The sequence below is a fragment of the Papio anubis genome, chromosome 13 (genome assembly GCF_008728515.1).
Source record: "Papio anubis isolate 15944 chromosome 13, Panubis1.0, whole genome shotgun sequence".
NCBI lineage: Eukaryota > Metazoa > Chordata > Mammalia > Primates > Cercopithecidae > Papio > Papio anubis.
This window is the reverse complement of record NC_044988.1, coordinates 11,638,049-11,656,120: the sequence shown is the minus strand read 5'-3', so window position 1 is coordinate 11,656,120 and position 18,072 is coordinate 11,638,049. Positions and strand designations below refer to the sequence as shown.

The 18,072-nt window shown below is 45.2% G+C and overlaps 2 protein-coding genes across 9 annotated transcripts in view; one reads left to right on the top strand and one right to left on the bottom strand.

Annotated features, from left to right (window-relative positions):
- NAA35 (N(alpha)-acetyltransferase 35, NatC auxiliary subunit) overlaps positions 1–5,437 on the top strand; it is an 89,458-nt gene extending 84,021 nt beyond the window's left edge. For 3 of the 7 annotated variants that reach the window (XM_021927603.2, XM_021927604.2, XM_021927602.1), the window contains exons 22-23: positions 809–889; positions 1,818–1,877. In XM_021927603.2, coding sequence (XP_021783295.1) covers positions 809–889; positions 1,818–1,877 — 141 coding nt within the window. Of the gene's footprint in view, positions 1–808; positions 890–1,817 lie in introns of all 7 variants that reach the window. The other 4 variants (XM_021927600.2, XM_021927601.2, XM_021927598.2 and 1 more) reach the window with 3 other exon arrangements.
- Positions 5,438–6,098: 661 nt separating this feature from the next.
- The window catches only part of GOLM1 (golgi membrane protein 1), a 73,684-nt gene continuing 61,710 nt past the window's right edge, over positions 6,099–18,072 (bottom strand). For both annotated transcript variants that reach the window (XM_003911873.2, XM_003911874.4), the window contains exons 7-10: positions 16,180–16,339; positions 15,218–15,484; positions 13,183–13,296; positions 6,099–7,825 (exon numbers count right to left, since the gene is read on the bottom strand). In XM_003911873.2, the coding sequence (XP_003911922.1) occupies positions 7,749–7,825; positions 13,183–13,296; positions 15,218–15,484; positions 16,180–16,339 (618 nt within the window). In that variant the 3' untranslated portion in view covers positions 6,099–7,748. The remainder of the gene's footprint in view (positions 7,826–13,182; positions 13,297–15,217; positions 15,485–16,179; positions 16,340–18,072) is intronic.

Below are 18,072 nucleotides of genomic sequence, written 5' to 3'. Positions count from 1 at the left end.
AAGCCTATATGTGTGTGTGCGAGTATAAAATATCTTTAGAAAGATAATATCAGAATTGGTAGTTTTGTTTCCTTCCTTGGAGGGAAGCAGAGTGCCTGGACGAGGGATAGGGGAGACACGTTTTAAAAATTATATGTACCATCTAAGAAAATATAAAGGGGGAGTCTAAACATTTGAGGAGCTACCTATGATAGATGACATATTTCATTTAGTGAAACTTCATTCGTTTATTCAAAGATGAGTCTGTGCTCCTAATACTATGTGTGCTATGCTGCCTTTTCAGGACTTTGCAGCCTAATTTTTTTGTTATTCAGGAAAGCGAGATAAGGTAGCCATTTCAATTCAGAGTTAATTGAAATGAAGTTCTGTATTATTAAAAGAAATATATTTAGAATTTTAAATTGCCTTTATTTAATAAAACATCAACACTTCCATTATACAAAGTTCCTGTTAGTATCTATAATTAAGAAATTTTGGCTGGCCACAGTGGCTCACGCTGATAATCCCAGCACTTTGGGAGGCCAAGGTGGGAGAACTGCTTGAACCCAGGAGTTCAAGACCAGCCTGGGCAACATAGTGAGTTCCTGTCTCTGCAAAAGTTTTAAAATGAGCTGGGTGTGATGGTGCACAGCCATTTGGGAGGCTGAAGTGGGAGGATTGCCTGAGCCAGGAGGTTGAGGCTTCAGTGAGCCATATTCTTACCACTGTACTCCAGCCTGGGTTGACAGCAGGACTCTGTCTCAAAAAAGAAAAAGAGAAATTTTGACTATGAAGTTAATGTTTCAATAGTTTTTTGTTCATGTTTCAGGTTAATAGAATTTTAAAGGTTGCCAAACCCAACTTTGTGGTTATGAAGTTATTGGCAGGAGGACACAAAAAGGAATCTAAAGTGAGTACGTTGTGGGAAAAAGAAGTGGTCTTAAATTATTGTGAAGTTTCATAATTTTTTCCAATAAGATGTGTAAATATTACAGGAAGAATTAAACCACTGAACAAAAATCATTCTAAAAAGTTTAGTTCAGCAGCAAAAACTTAGAGCTTGCCATTTTGCCTTGAGATGTATATTTTGTTGGGTTAAAATTTCTAAAGTCTGCTCATATGTTTTCCATCTCCTTGCTGTGTAAATTACTGAATAACTTGGGGTAAAAAAAGAAAATTTATGTAAAGAAAATTTTATGGGAGAAGTACGAGGTATTTAAATGTCATCTGCCTTTGGGAAAGTGAGTGCTTTAATAATGAAAGACTTCTTTGTAATGGCTCAGAAGAGGAGTCTGTAAGCTTTTTTTTGGTAATGTTGTATCATCTATGCCACGTCAGTATTTCTGAGCACAGATTCTGCGCTGTGGAGAGGCCAGCCGTGGAGGCATTTGCCTGTGTGTGTTGTGCACCTTGTTTTCTTCCATTGTTTCCTGTGATCTGCCTTCCTCCTCTCCTGCCCTGGTTTCCTACTGACTGACTCTCTCATCTCATTGCTTAGTTCTGTCAGTTACCCTGGAACTAAAAAGTATGCTGACCCCTGATCTAACTGAATGCCTTTTCTATAATTTTTGACTATTTATCTTTTTTAACTGTTTTCTGAAGATGGAAAACAGCTGGTCAGCCTGTTTTCTTATGATCTTCATAAAACTCAAAAACAAATTAATCAGTTTTTCTTCCATATCCTATCTTTTTTGCCATTAACCTAGTTTTTAAAATCTATTTTGTGCTGCCTTGTTTCTAAGAACACAAGAAACTCTAAAATAAAAATAGTCTTTGTTTTGTGTACCATCTGAATATTTGTAGATACATTAATTGGCTTTCTGGGTTTTCTTTAACAGGTCCCTCCTGAATTTGATTTCTCTGCTCATAAATATTTTCCTGTTGTGAAACTTGTTTGAGAGAGACTGGGAAGGTGGCCGTAAAGGGGCAGAGTCTTCTTTCAGGCCCCACTCTTGGAGGGCACACCACCAGGCTCCACATCACGGGAAGTGGGATGGATTTCTTGGATAACAACTCATTGTAAGGAACACTTTTAGTTTGACAGCCTTATATGACGTGAATGAAAACTGCTGTTTTAAAGTGGTTTATTATGTTTCATGGAAGAAACTGGTCTTATTGAATGCATTGATGAACGTTATATGGTTTTATTACAGATTTAATCACAAATCATTTTTTATGAATGATTGAGTGAAAATAGTGTTTATAAAGGTTAATAAATTTCTTGACAAAAAAAAAAATGCACTGCTGGAGATGAGAAACAGTAGCTGTTTGTCCATGTTAAGAACTGAAGAAGGTGTATGCTCTTTAACATTTGAGTAGCTCTAAAACGTTATCCAAAAGAAGTTTCAAATCAAGGGGTTAATTAAACACTTGTATGAGATTTTGGTAAAATACATTTAGAAGAGATTTTTGGGAGGACTTCTAAGATAGAAACTAAATTACATGAAAATTGTGATTTTTTATGTGTCATGACATCACAAATTATATATCTAAGAATACAGATGTGTAAAAAAAAATCCTTTACCTGTTACTTTTGGCACTTTTAAAAGATTATACATTATGTTTGCTGGTGACATTATTCAAAAAGGAGGCAGATAGAAATGTATATAGATTAAAATTTAGGTCTAGGTTTAAATGTGGTGTACTCCTTTTTGTTTACTTCATAATTCAGTTTAACCCATGAAACATTTTCAAATGGGTGTCTGTTAAGTATCCTCTGGCTTTGAAAAACTGACTACATCCCCCTGTGCTTCCAAGTGCCTGCTGCCAGAGGCCCTCCCCTTCCTTTCCCGCTTGTCCTGTCTCCGCTCTGATGTGCGCGATGGCAGCTGTCTAGGCCTTTTGGGCCTTCCTTTTTGTCCTCTGTAGCAGGCAATACTCTTAGCAAAATGAGCCACTCTGTGATGTAAATTGGCTTTGATGGCTTAGCCTAAGACTAGTGACAGTTTTATATTTGCTCTGTGGTTAAAAAGGTTCTCAGCTTCAAATATCTTAACTCCGATTTGATATCTTTCATAAAAACATGATAGTGAAACTTGTCTGGCAGTATTTTAAAGCAGCTAACCTGACTGAACTTGCTAAGGGTGTTCCTGTTGCCCCTCTTTGCAGCGAATGAGCTCTCCTGGGTTTCCTTTCCAAGAGTGGTAATACTTGTGTTATTCAAGAACAGCCATTAGGCATCCTGAAATTTCAGAACCCAAAAATCTTTTTAAAAATGTGTGTGTGTTTTTTTTAAGTAGCCTGTACAATAGAAACTTGAATTATGGAGAGATGAAGAGTATACCTGTTACTGATTTAGTTACTTTGTTGAGAATGAAAACATTGTTTCTGGCTGGTAATTACTGAATGCTTTAAATGAAAAAAGGCAAAGGAATGGTAGGAAATAGGCAAGACAAGAAACAAGGAATTAAAAGAAAAAGCAAAGAGGAAACCGGAATGAGCATGGACATTTGGCAAACAACCAAGAAGAGAGCCTGAAGCAAGTTAGAAAGCTGAGAAATTCTTCTTCTTTCCCAGTGGCCAAGATATAAAGTATAAAAATTATGTCCCCCTTAAAAGCAAAAAAAGGAATATAGAGTAATGCAACAAAGGCCCTGCTAGATGATGGGATCACTTTTAATTAAGAGGGTGCTCTGGCATTTTTTAGCCACTATGTCTGATTGAGTCTGCTGGTCTCCTGGTATAGCTGAGCATCTAGGTTATTTTGAAGTAGGTCTTCCTAAGTAAAAGTTTTCCTATTAACCTATTATCAACTAAAAAAAGATTGATTAGTGTTAGATTTATCAGTGTATGTTACAGAATCGTGTGGTTTCCTTTAAGTAGGTTTAATTTTTGGTTTTTAGTTTGTTTAGAGATGAGGTTTCACTGTGTTGCCCAAACTGACCCAAACTTGTGGGCTCAAGCAGCCCTCCTGCCTCAGCCCCCAGAGTAGCTGGGATTAGAGGCACATGCCTGCTTGGCTAGTTTTTGTTTTTAAACAGCAGGTTTCTAACTATAAAAACAAATTTGCCATTTTATAATTTTTAAAGTAATCTGCCATTCAGGGTACTTACTGAAAAAACTAGAATAAGACAGTCTTCTCTCATAGAGCTTTTATAGTCTTACAACGAATGCAGAAAAGCAACAGGTATTGAAAATGCAGTGAGGAATATGCCATATGCTGGGTAGGAGAACTGCCCCATATGAAACTTTAGGCGACAAATCCCCATCACATTGATTCAGGAGGCATTGCTGGGAAAAGGGTCCCAGACAGAATGTGCACAGGCTGGAGGGGAGAGGGTGGCAGCCTGGCTGAAGTACAGAGCAGGAAAAGGATGGCAGAGATGAACTTGAGAGACAAGGAGAAGCCGATACCCAAAAACCTGGGAGGCCAGGTTAAAGATTTTGGACTTTATTCTGATGTTGGTAGATACTACTGAAGGCTTTTATGCAGGGACATGATGGGATCAAATCAAATCTGCTTGCCTGAGACCGGTTCAAAAGGGAGGCAGGGAATCCAGTCATGAGAGAGAAAACGTTGGTCTTAACAAAGGTAGTGGCAGAGCAGGTGGAAGAAAGTGGATGAAATCAAAAGTTTTCAGAACTAACAGCTAACGGGACATGGTAAATGAGAGTTTCTGCCAAAATCAAGGATGATTTTTCAGAAATTTCTTGGCTTTGGCAACTGGACGGTGGTGGTGCCACTTGCTTAGTTATCTACGCAAGGTAGACCAGGTTTGGGATAAAGATTGCTTTAGACCTTGAGATATTTTTGGGACATCTTGAAGATGGAAGGTACGTTGATCTCGAACTGGGAAGTGCCATCTGGGGTGGAGATGAACTGAGGACTAAGTAACTACAGTCACTGTAATTTTCTGGGGGTTGCCGTTGCTCAGGGGGCTCCTAGAATAAGGGCCTTGAGATCGGTCCCAAGGAACAGACCTCGGAGGGCCAGGGAATGGGGAGGCCAGTGAGGTGGTGGGACAGGCTGCAGGGAAGAGTACCTCAAAGTCATACCAGGCCACTGTTTGACAAGCGTGCCTGCTCCACCGTTTTGTTTGCACAAGACTCTGACAGTATACTGCCTTAAATAGTCAAAGCGCACCGTTTGGAAAAGTTTAGGGGAGGTGGTGGTTTCCCTTGTTCCTCTTTGGCTGTGCTCTGGGCACTGGAAAAAGCTTGCAGAGGAGACTTATCAGGAAAATAAGTAGAATGCAGGGCCACATGCTGCTCAAAGGCCATTAAGAGAAGGACTGAAAAGAGCCCATTGAACTTGGCAAGTAAAGATTGCTGGTGACTGGGGCGAGCTCTTTCTTGAAGCGGTGGGGCAGAAGCTGGAAAGTCAGTTGAGGTGTAGACCGTGCGGTGTGGAAAGACACAGTGACTCAACTGGGCTTGAAGAACTGACTTCCCCATATTCATACTTGCCCCACTCTCTGTATTTGTGGAGTGGCTGGTATGATCTTAAAAGATCATAAAATGCAAGCATGGTCACTTGACAACTCAAAGTCCACTGTTCTCTAATGAATGACCTAGTCTTTACCCAGAATGCCAGTTTGGCCCCTTCCACTTCTCCTACTTCGTTTCTGCCCTCTCCGTTCAGCCACTCAGGCTGCAGCCACGTTGCCTCCCTGAGACCCCCAAGCCTTTAGTATCAAATTTTGGAGACTCAACATGAAGTTACTATGCAACAGCTCTGTTGAGTCTCTAAACTGATCATGAGGTCAGGAGATTGAGACCAGCCTGGCTAACAGTGAAACCCCGTTTCTACTAAAAATACAGAAAATTAGCCGGCATGGTGACACGCATCTGTAGTTCCAGCCACTTGGGACGCTAGAACTACAGATGCGTGTCAGCACAGGTGACTGTTCTATTTTGTTGGAACAGCCCACAGCCCTCTCCATTGTTGGCTGAATCCGCCGTGATCCCTAGGGCAGCCTGGAGAAAGCGTGCAGACTGCACACATGCCAAGCACACAGGCTTTTGGGGCCCTGTGGGTTGAAGATGTTGTACTGACAGTTCATCTCATTCCACAGAAGGTTTAAGGCAAACCGACGTCCTTAGTCCACAGTTTGAGGGTGGATTCTTTAAGGATCTAACAGAGGATGAAGGGGAAAAGCAAAAAACAGAGCTGTGACACGTTTTAAAAGTTGAACAGAATATTTTATTTCTCAGCAGTTGTATGCAGACAAATTAAACATGAGATGAATAGAGACTTTATTGAGAAGGCAAGAGAAAATTTCTATCAACCCCAAGAAGGACTCAAAGTGAGGCTGGAAGAGGACTTAGAGTATGAAAGTACTCTAAGAGTTTATCTAAGTTGCCTTTTCTGGGTGGGAAAGTTTAACCTTAGCGACAAGGTAAAAGGACATCAGACATGAAGATGTTTAAGTTGGAGGTGGCAGCATGAATTGCAAACAGGGCCTGCTTCAGTGACTGTGTGCTTGTAGTCCCAGCTACTTGGGAGTCTGTGTGAGGCCCGGGGTGCCAGCACACCAGCTAGATGCTCCGTAACTTCTAGGCCCCATTTGCCCCTCTGAAAATAAGAGGGTTGGATCAAAAGATCTCTTGGGCCTCAGCATCTCAAATCCTGTGGATCCTCTCACTCATCCCTTAGAAAGCCTTGCTGGGAAGTCAGTCATTAATGGTGTGGCCAGTTATTTGCAAGTGGTAAGAGCCTATTTACCATAAATAATACTAAGAACCAACTCAAGTCAAACCTTAATGCCATTGTTATTGTGAATTAGGATTAAATAGTAATTTTCAAAATTAACTTGATTTTAAAATCAGTTTTGTGAGTCATTTACTACAAGCTAAATTGTGTACACTATGACAAAAACAACCATTGTATTCCTGTTTTTCTAAACAATCCCAATTTCTAACACTGTATATATCCTTCAACATCAGTGAACTTTGTTTTCTTTTACTCCAGTAATAAAGTAGGCACAGATCTGTCCACAACAAACTCGCCTCTCATGCCTTGCCTCTCACTGTGCTCTGCTCTAGGTCAGCCCCCTTTTGGCCTGTTTTGTCAAAAGCCTAATCTCCTTACTTTTCTTGGTAATATATATTTAGGGAAGGTGTTGCTTTGCCCACACACAGGAAGCAAAGTAAATACAGACCACAAATGTTCAAATTGTAAGCCACTTAATAGCGTTTTGCACATTAAAAATGACAAGGGTTATTATACAAGTAGCCTTTTTAAAAATTCTCACACAAAACAGCTTTGTATTTAAAGCTGTTGCTAGTTTGCTAGTGACATTTGTGTTAACAGTCAGTGTTCTAGACCATTGATTGTCAGAATCAGAAGTGACTGCACAAGAGCATAAGCCAGTCAGTCAGTCAGAACAGATAACAGGCTGGCACCAACGCATGGCACAGCACGTGGAAAGGAGGACATCAGAGGGAACCCAGAGTTCTCTGTCTCTCCTTCACAGCAGATGGACTCTTCCTATAGGTGGCTATTAATTTACACAAAGTTATATTCCAGAATCAGGAAGCCCCACTGTCGCCAACACTTGAAGAACTATGTTCCATTTTTGGTGTTGAACTTCTCATGAAATACCTATTATCAAAAATTGTGACATCTTATTAGACACTTCAAAAGTACCCCCAAAAAACTCTTTAAAAGACCAATCTTTTCCTACACACAGTACATACTAAAATTTCACAATAATCATTTTTAGATGTACATTTTATTCAGTACATTTCACAGTTTTCAGTATTCAGTCCCTCATGAACATTTATACTCATCTCTTCAGTCCTGATGTGAAATGTGATTCCAGTTCAGTTCAGACTGTATGATTCCGCTTTTCATGCTGATCAAGTAAATTTATGGTGTCTCTTTTCTGATCTTCAACATTAAAAACTAAAAAGGAAAAAAAAATACACGTAATCTAGTATTAAACATTTTGAGATACCAGCCCTAGGCAGGTCCCATTTTATCAATTTCTAGAAACTGTCATAAAGAGGACTGTATCTCCCACAACAATACTGTAATTGGGAGGTGCATTCCTTGTCAAGGACAAGATGGCAAAGGTGATACGGGAGGAGGGCAGGGAAGTGCTGGGTAGAGAAGGGCAGGGTGTCTGGCAAGGGCTCCACCCTCAGGCCTGTGTCCATGGACCTACATGAGAACAAGCACTCCTGTCTTCATGCTCAAATGCTGCATTATCCAAGACCACTCCGGCCTGCCATGCCCCCCCATTCTGTGCCCATAAAAACCCTGAGACCCCAGCGGGCACACACACACAGGCAACTGGACATCGAGAAGAACACACTGGCAGAACACACCGAAAGATGCCGGCAGGCCACTGACGGCAGAACGATTCGGACGCCGAGGGAAATCTGGCCAAGGACAGTAAGAGGAGATCCCGGCTGCTGAGCAGCCCGACTCCAGGGGAAGACCACCTTCCCACACCATCCCCCTTCTGGCTCCCCATCCATCTGCTGAGAGCTGCTTCTACCACTCAATAAATCTTGCATCCATTCTCCAGGCCCACATGATCTGATTTTTTCAGTACACTAGGGCAAGAACCCAGGATACAGAAAGCCCTCTGTCCTTCCGATAAGACAGAGGGTCTACTTGAGCTAAGCTGAAGGAGCGCACACACCCACTGGGGCTCCAGGAGCTGTAAACACACAACCCTAGATGCTGCTGTGAGGTGGGAATCCATCCTCCCCACGACCTGCCCGTCCGCGTGCTCACCCTAGGGGTTTGAGCTGTGGGGCACTGAAGAAGTGAGTCACACCCCCACTGCATGCCCTGTGAGAGCGTAAGGGAACGCCTCCCTTTTTCTTTTTTCAGACAGAGTCTCGCTCTGTCACCCAGGCTGGAGTGCAGTGGTACGATCTCGGCTCACTGCAAGCTCTGCCTCCCGGGTTCACGCCATTCTCCTGCCTCTGCCTCCCGCGTAGCTCGGACTACAGGCGCCCGCCACCACGCCCGGCTAATTATTTGTTGTCATCGTATTTTCAGTAGAGACAGGTTTTCACTGTGTTACCCAGAATGGTCTCGATTCCCTGACCTCGTGATCCGCCCGCCTTGGCCTCCCAAAGTGCTGGGATTACAAGCGTGAGCCACTGCGCCCAGCTGGAACTCCTCCCCTTTCAAAGGGTCCAAATGGATGGCCAACAATGTGCCATGAAACAAAGCTGAAGCACCTAAAGATTCCATACTTGTTTGTAACAGTGACATACTGCCCCATGTGCCATAGGAAATGGACAGTATCGAGTGCACTCGTGACATTTTAATACAATCACCACGCTCCTGTGCAGCGTGATTCCCTTGCTACTGCACTTCCAACAGCACACGCTGCCTCCTGAGAGCCGTCCACAGCTTCAGACAGCTCTTGTGACTCCAAAGCTCTCCCTTTACAGAGCTGATGTCTGTGTAGCTTCTACCATCTGGTCTTACTCTATCCTTTCACACACAGAAAACATAAAAAGGAACATCACAAATAAAACCTAAAACCACGGTCTTGATTTATAACTATGGCACATTAAATGGTAGTTTAATGACTATTCATTTAAATAACTGCCTTATTAAATTAATGGTATCTGTTAAAGGCTCTAATAAAGCTGGAGCTAATGCTTTTTTCTTCCAATTTCCCTGGAGCAAGTAAGGTCTCACTATTTCAATGACAATCTTAAAATAATGTTGAAGCTGATGTTGACATTTCTTCAGCTTCTTCAGAGAGCTACCAAGGCACTCATCTTCTTTACCTTACCTACTTTGTTTCAAACCTTGCACAAGGTCAAGTCCTTAGGACGATGTGAGTGTAGGAAATGAGAGATCCAAAAAGGCTTCACCGCAAAGTCAAGCATTTAGTAGGACACTAGGCCCAATTTAAAAGGTTTCAGAGCCAGGCGCAGTGGCTCACACCTGCAATCCCAGCACTTTGGAAGGCTGAGGCAGGCGGATCACCTGAGGTCAGGAGTTCGAGACCAGCCTGGCCAACATGGTGAAACCCTGTCTCTACTAAAAATACTAAAAATACAAAATTAGCTGGGCACGAGCCTATAATCCCAGCTCCCAGCTACTCGGGAGGCTGAGGCAGGAAGATCATTTAAACCTGGGAGGTGGAGGCTGCAGTGAGCCAAGATCATGCCACTGCACTCCAGCCTGGGCAAAAACAGCAAGACTCCGTCTCAAAAAAAAAAAAAAAATGTTGTTAGAATAGAGGTAAGACAGTGACCAGACCGTGAAACATGCTCAAGAACACACATGAGTGGAGTCAATGACAAAGAACAGAAGGAGACTTTGTATTTGCTTCAAAGTCTGGCTGCTAGTGTATTCTGCCATTTGCCTTTTTAAAAAATTGCCTAAATGAAGACAGCTGAAAATTCAAATTAGGACTTGCATTCTAAAAATTCCAAACTCTGCCAATTGAAACAACTGACATCCTGGATAAATATAAAAGATAATTTTTAGGGGGACACTGTTGAAGAATCAGACAAGCGCAGATTGAGGGACTTTCCACCAAATAACTGGGCCCCTATCCTGCAAAACAGACCCACACCACAAATGAGAAAGACAGAAACTGCTCCACAATAAAGAACACTACAGAGGTCTGACAATAAATGCAGTGTATCATCCTGAACCAGAAACAAGATATGAATTGGACACTCACTAAATCTGAACGAAGTCTACAGATAATAGCATTGTATCAGCATTAATTTCCTTATTTTGGTAATTTTACTATGGTTATATAAGATGTTAACAACTGGTGAATCTGGGTGAAGGGTATACAGAAATTTTTTGCTTTTTAAAAAAATCTAGATTATTTCAAAATGAAAAGGTAAAAAAATGTAAGTTTTATTAAAACATTAAATGAATAATGCATTGGCCAAATGGTAATAAAAGAAGGCATTGTTAGCCAGACGTGGTGGCTCACGCTTGTAATCCCAGCACTTTGGGAGGCCAAGGCAGGAAGATCACGAGGTCAGGAGATCGAGACCATCCTGGCCAATACGGTGAAACCCTGTCTCTACTAAAAATACAAAAAGTAGCTGAATATGGTGGCGCGCACCTCTAGTCCCAGCTGCTTGGGAGGCTGAAGCAGGAGCATCGCTTGAACCCAGGAGGCAGAGGTTGCAGTGAGCCGAGATCATGCCACTGCACTCCAGCCTGGGCAACAAAGCAAGACTCGGTCTGAGAAAAAGAAAAGAAAAGACACTGGCAAGATCAGCAAGGCCAAAACTGAAGTGAAGTAGTTGTTACAACTACTCCTGCTGCCCTGAGGATTTCTGCTGAATTCTGAAGTTTATGATGATATTTTAAAAGTAGTCACACTCAGAGGAAGACGGGAAAATAATTCAGTCATGAAAACTGTTAAATAAAAAGGAAAAAAATCAAGCATTTATCCTAATATCTACCTTATACAAACAATACCACTGAAGTGAAAAACATCAAGCATTTATCCTGTCTACCTTAAACAAACAATACCACTGAAGTGTCTTTTTTTTCTTTTTCTTTTTGAGGTGGAGTTTCACTCTTGTTGCCCAGGCTGGAGTGCAATGGCACAATCTCAGCTCACTGCATCCTCCGCCTCCTGAGTTCAAGCAATTCTCCTTCCTCAGCCTCCCAAGTAGCTGGGATTACAGGCATGCGCCACCACACCCAGCTAATTTTCTTATATTTAGTAGAGACGGGGTTTCACCATGTTAGGTTGGTCTTGAACTCCTAACCTCAGGTGATCCGCCCTCCTTGGCCTCCCAAAGTGCTGGGTTACAGGCGTGTGCCACTACGCCCAGCCGAAGTGTCTATTTCTAAGAACATTCCAGTTAACAAATGACATAAAAATGAATTGATACAGGCATTGACTATCAACTGGTATCACAAAAAGAAAGACACCAGGTTGCAGTTAGCCAAGATTGCACCACTGCACTTCAGCCTGGGCAATGAAGCGAGACTCCAACTCAAAAAAAAAAGAAGCCAGAAATGACGTGCCTCCCGATGAAAGAACACACCACCACTTATCTTACCGAGGGCTTGAGTCTGGACCTGAGTCTCATCAAGCCTCTGGGTCTAGCTGCCACTCTACAGAAAAGAGGCCAGGAGAACTCGCTTAACTGCCCCATGACTCTACAATCAGCAGTATCCAGGCTGTGGGAAACCAGTCACATGGCTTGGGTTCTCTTGTTGAGACGGAGTTTCACTCTTACTGCCCAGGCTGGAGTGCAGTGACACGATCTCGGCTCACTGCAACCTCCGCCTCCTGGGTTCAAGTGATTCTCCTCCCTCAGCCTCCCGAGTAGCTGGGACAACAGGCACGCACCACCACGCCCGGCTAGTTTTTGGATTTTTAGTAGAGATGGGGTTTCACCGTGTTAGTCAGGATGGTCTTGATCTCCTGACCCCATGATCTGCCTGCCTTGGCCTCCCAAAGTGCTGGGATTACAGGCGTGAGCCACCGCACCTGACCCAGAAAAATGTATTTTAAGAAAGTCCATAGTGATACCAAACAAGCAAGTGTGTGGGAGGAGGGAGAGGGGTTCCTTACACAATGTCAAGTACTAAATGTGCTGGGGTGGCAGCATGTAAAATGTCACCGCTTGGGCAGTGTTCCTCAATGGATGGTAAAGCCACACAAGTTCAAAGCCTCCTCTTCTAGATGATGTACTAATAGCAAAAGGAAAATGCCCTTCTGAGACCTCGTGGGCACGTTAGCTAAGGGATCAACCAACCACCAGCAGGACCACCTGCTGTTATGCCTCCTGGGGAGAAGCAAGAATTCATCAGCCTGAATCCATCACAAGCAGACAGACAAGGCCAGAGTTTGATACATTCTACAAGATACTGGCCTGGACTCTTCAAAAATTCAAAGTAACACTACAAAGGGCAGCTCTCATAATTGCCTGGAAGCTCTATGCACATCCCGGGGGTTTTCATCTGGGAGGCAGACTGATTAAGTAGTGACCTAGCCATTTTGTTTGCAAATCCCTGAAAGTCACTGAAAAATCATCCTACTTAAAGACTTGAGCCACACTGAATGTTTCTAGAAACGATGCAGGCTTTCCGAGTGGTTTTCATCAACTTAGGCTTCTCCACCCTCACCTCCCTCCACTGCCCCTGGTTTCAAAGGCTCCCAAAGAAGAGACGGTCTCTTTGCAATGACCCATTAATTACAATATAATGTTGGGGATTCACTGGATAATCACAGCGAAGGACCAGAAAGGGGAAATGAAAGTTGACCTTGCCACCGACCCAGGCCCCATTCTTACCATCTATGTTTCTGTCGTTCCCTGCCAGGGCTGCCTGCTTGTCTGTCTCAGATTCCGCCTCATTTTCATCCATGTTGTAGTCATCTTCTCCTCTCAGTTTCTGCTGGTTTCTCCCTGTAAAATTAGCACATAAAACATAAGCTACATCATTTCTGTCTTGATGTCACAGGAGTATCAGAGCACAGGTGCTGGGTGTTAGCCATACTTGCTCACAATCAGGTCTGTCGGCTGCCTCTCTGGAAATGGCAGGGAGGCATGGGCTGGGTTCCGGGACAAACACGTGCATTATGTGTACTCCACTTGAACTCTGAATCTAGAGACAGCGTGGCCCTAAATAAAAGGGTGCATTCTAGGCTGAACACGGAGAAACTAGCGAACAACTCAAATCTCAAGGTAAAAGAAAGTGCCACTGTTTTGGGAAGGAACGGGTATCTATAGTTAATGACAGCATCTCCTTAGAATGGAGAGAGGAAATGGAGCTGCCGCCGTGAGCCACAGGAGAAACCGTCCCTCATACTTACAGCGCGAGAAGCCACTACTCTGCTCACCCCTGGAGGGGCAGCAGCCAGAGAAGATGAGGACAAAAGGCTTTCAAGAGACCTACTCAAAGGGTTTAACTTACATATTTTATATGTGTATGCAGGCGGGTAAACACAATCTTTTTTTTTTTTTTTTTTTTGAGATGGAGTCTGGCTCTGTCGCCCAGCAAGGAGTGCACTAGCGGAATCTGGGCTCACTGCAAGCTCTGCCTCCCGGGTTCAAGTGATTCTCCTGCCTCAGCCTCCTGAGTGGCTGGGATTGCAGGCATGTGCTGCCACATCCAGCTCATTTTTTAGTTTTAGTAGAGATGGGGTTTCACCATGTTGGCCAGGATGGTCTCGATCTCCTGACCTCGTGACCTGCCCACCTCAGCCTCCCAAAGTGCTGGGATTACAGGAGTGAGCCACAAAATCTTTTTTAAAATAGTGCACACCTGGAAAAGCAGTTCTAGCCTATTTCTCTGGCTCACTGCCTGGGGTGGAAACTGCACAGGCCTGCGTGTTTCTTCAAGTGAGGTCACCACCCCTGCGTCTAGAAGCAGTGCATCCTACAGGCACTGTGGCATCTCAGGCCCACCTTTTGTTACACTTCGTGACCAGCCGCTGAGGGGTCTGACGCTGCAGCGCCACAGGCTGAGCCAGCCGGTGGGATCTCCCTGCCTCACACACCATAAGCGTCTCCTTGCTGCATGGGCACGGAACACAGCGACCCAGCAGGGATACGTAGCGGGAGGCTGACAACATGCACTTCTTTTAACTGGAACTTGGGAGGACACGTTCTTCAGAAAGACAATGAAGTGAAAATTAGATTGAAATGGAATCAGAGTAACTTCTGCAAATCAGTGTATTCTCCAACTTGTGTGACTGGTCCACCCCAGAGCGCAGGTGTCATATCCTCAGAAGTGTTCCTGGCTCAGGTGGGAAGGACATTTTCCACATCTGAAGGGACTGAAATACATCCCGGAATAGTCGGTTGATCTCTGATTCCTACCCTTTATTTCTTTAAAAAGAAAAAAGTCAACCAAACCAAAAAGGATTCCCATGTCAAGTTTGCTCAATGTTCACATGCGCATGAACCTTCATCTACCCAATACTCCTTCCTTCCTTCGGTCATTCACTCACTAGGCACTGATTGTCTAAATGGCACCAGACACTGCACGACAGTGGAGATGCAAAGATGGGCCATGTGGCCGGCCTGCCAGGAGAAGGCGTCCCCTGGATGCTAAGCACCCATCTCCAGGCCGCCCACCCGCAAGGTCCCCGCGACTCCTCACCGACCCTGCATCTAGAACCTCGAGTTCTGGAGCATGTGCCGCTCTTCCTTCCCGCCTCCCTCTTGAAAACGAGTAAGAAACCTTCAAACGAAAAGGAACTGGCAAATTGTGGACTGTGTTTGGTCAAATTCAGGGTGCTCCGTCGGTGCTGGGAAGGAGATGGAGGTGGCTGGGTGTCTGGTGGAAGGGAGTCCACGGCGGCCCCCGAAGCTTCACACCCACCTTCCCTGGCAGCTTCCTGCTCCTCCTCCTGTCCATCGGGGATGACGAGCTGGTCTCGCTCGGGGCCCTCCATCTCCGGATTTTCCTGGCTCACTGACAGGGCAGCTGGCACCTGTGGGGTCTGGCCCAGTTCTCTGGCTCCCCCGAAGCCTCTTCCGTCCACAGGTCTGTCTTCCACCACCTGCTCCTGGCCTGGCTCCTGTGGCAGCCCCAGCCTGTCCCTCTGAGGCTCCTCCTCACTCACCACCTGGATCTCATTGATTTCCTCTGTGCACAGAACACAGTTAGCTGTGACCTCACCAGCATTTGATTTAAAAAAAAAAGAAAAACCTCATTCCACTCAATTCCCAGAACCTTCTCAAGGAATGGGGGTGGGGTGGGCTGCACACAGGAGAACAACCAGGTAGCTCCTTTTGTGATCTCAGCCACCGACTGCAGGCCTCTCTGTGCCTGCGGCTCATCGTCAGAACCACGACGAAGGGAAAAGTAGCTTACCAAAAAAAAAACCAAAAGCTGGACTCAATTATCTTGACAAGGTACAAAGGGAAGAGGGTGTCCTGCTGAGTGACCTGATCGTCTTGTCCGCTGGAGACAAGCACTTGGGAGCCAGGGCAGGCAGGCTCACCCGGGGCTTGCCCATGGACAGCAGCCTCCTGGTTCCCAGTGTCTGGGGCTCAGCCTCCTCCCCCGAGTCCCACAAGCCCACCCATGGCCTGCATAAAGGTGCAGCCTGGGCCTTTCTCTACACAGCTGCCAAAGGACAAGGCACTTCGTTTAGAGGAGGACACATCAGTCAGACACACAAGAAGCCCCAGTGCTGCAATTCCAGGTGCCCAGAGAGACACACCCGCTCCTGGCTGCCCGCTGCTGGGTTCAGTGACTGCTCAGCAGCTCGCTGGGACCGCTGCCTGTGACGGGGCTCTGGAGAGCAGGGAACAGGGCAACTGCTGGGCTCTGCTTACCTTTCTCAACTTGTCTCTTCGAATCCAAAACCACTTCGGAACTGGGGGCTGGAGTCTGGAACTTGCTGTTACCGGGCACGTTTCCTTTCCCTTGTGGCACCTCTGCACGTGGCAGGCCTGCTGCCTGCTGCCTGGGCTGAGGCTCGCTGAGGTCTTGAAGCTGAAGCAGAAGCACAGGACAGAACGCCAGGGCAGGGCTCTGTGAGCAGAAGCCGTACAAGAATCCCGCCAATCCCACCACCACATCCTTCCGACCAAGACCCCGAGAAACGCCACAGTCTACTCTGGTCACGCCCTGGTCACGTGGCGTACATCAGAAGACAAGAGGTTGAGTCAAGGTCTCCCAGAAAGTACTGTCAAGACGGAATAAAACTGGGCAGAGATTCTGCTGAGGGGAAGCATTTATAGAATCATAAAATACCTAGGCGGAAGATCAACAAAAAAGAAGACAGGAACACCACAAATGCCCCTTGACAGAACGAACATCTCCAGAACCCTCAGCCCAGCAAGGGGAAATGCACCTGCTTCTCAGGTACACACGGAATATTTTCCGGGATGAACAAATGGCAGGCCACAAAGCAAGCCTCCATACACTTAAATAACTAAAATCACACAAAGTGAATTATCTAATAGCAATGGAATGGATTATAAATCAAAACAGAATGAAACTTGTGACATTTGCAAATATTTGGAAATTAAACCACACACTCCTAAATCACCAGTGAGTCCAACAATAAACCACAAGGCAAATTAGAAAATGCTTGGCCAGCCAGGTGCGGTGGCTCACGCCTGCAATCCCAGCACTCTGGGAGGCTGAGGCAGGCGGATCACCAGAGGTCAGAAGTTTGAGACCAGCCTGGCTAACATGGTGAAACCCCATCTCTACTAAAAATACAAAAATTAGCTGGGTGTCATGGCGGGCGCCTGCAATTCCAGCTACTTGGGAGGCTGAGGCAGGAACATCGCTTGAACCCGGGAGGCGGAGGCTGCAGTGAGCAGAGATCATGGCACTTGCGCTCCAGCCTGGGCGACAGAGCGAGATTCTGTCTCAAAAAAAAAGAAAATGCTTTGACACAAAACAAAAACACAGCATACCAAAACTTACGGGAAGCAGCTCCAGCAGTGCTGAGGAGGAAAGTAAGACTTCGAGTTTTCAGTTCCTCACGTGAGAAGCTTACAAGTTACCACTCAGTCCTAACAACAAGTAAAAAGCTAAACAGACTGAAAAGTTACCAGCTCTTCTTGGATCCACAGGAGAGGTGAGGACAGAGTGTAAATCACTGTCCTCAAGCCTGGAGACAGGGTCCAATACGGTGAGTCCCGGCTCACCAGGACAGGCTCGGGCAGACGTCACCGAGGGAACTGGTGTTGGGGTGGGAGAGCCTGACCTGTCATGTATGAACTGTTTGAGGCTCAGTGTGGATGAGTCTGAGAGTTAAAAACCTGCCCCAGCTGGGTGTGGTGGCTCACGCCTGTAATTCCAGTACTTTGGGAGGCTGAGATGGGCTGATCCCCTGAGGTTGGGAGTTCGAGACCAGCCTGACCAACATGGAGAAACTTGAGATCTACTAAAAATACAAAATTAGTCAGGTGTGGCAGTGCATGCCTGTAGTCCCAGCTACTTAGGAGACTGAGGCAGGAGAATTGCTTGAACCTGGGAGGCAGAGGTTGTGGTGAGCCAAGATTGCGCCACTGCACTCCAGCATGAGCGACAAGAGCGAAACTCCAACTCAAAAAGAAAGAAAGAAAATAGAAGTAAAAAACCTGCCCCAGTCGTAAGGGGCTCCCATACTTATGAGTTTTACCCCTAGGAGCTCAACCAGGCTCTCAGTAAATATCAGAAAAAATTGGCTTGTGCTTCCAGCAGGTGGCCGGGGAAAGGAACCACTCTGA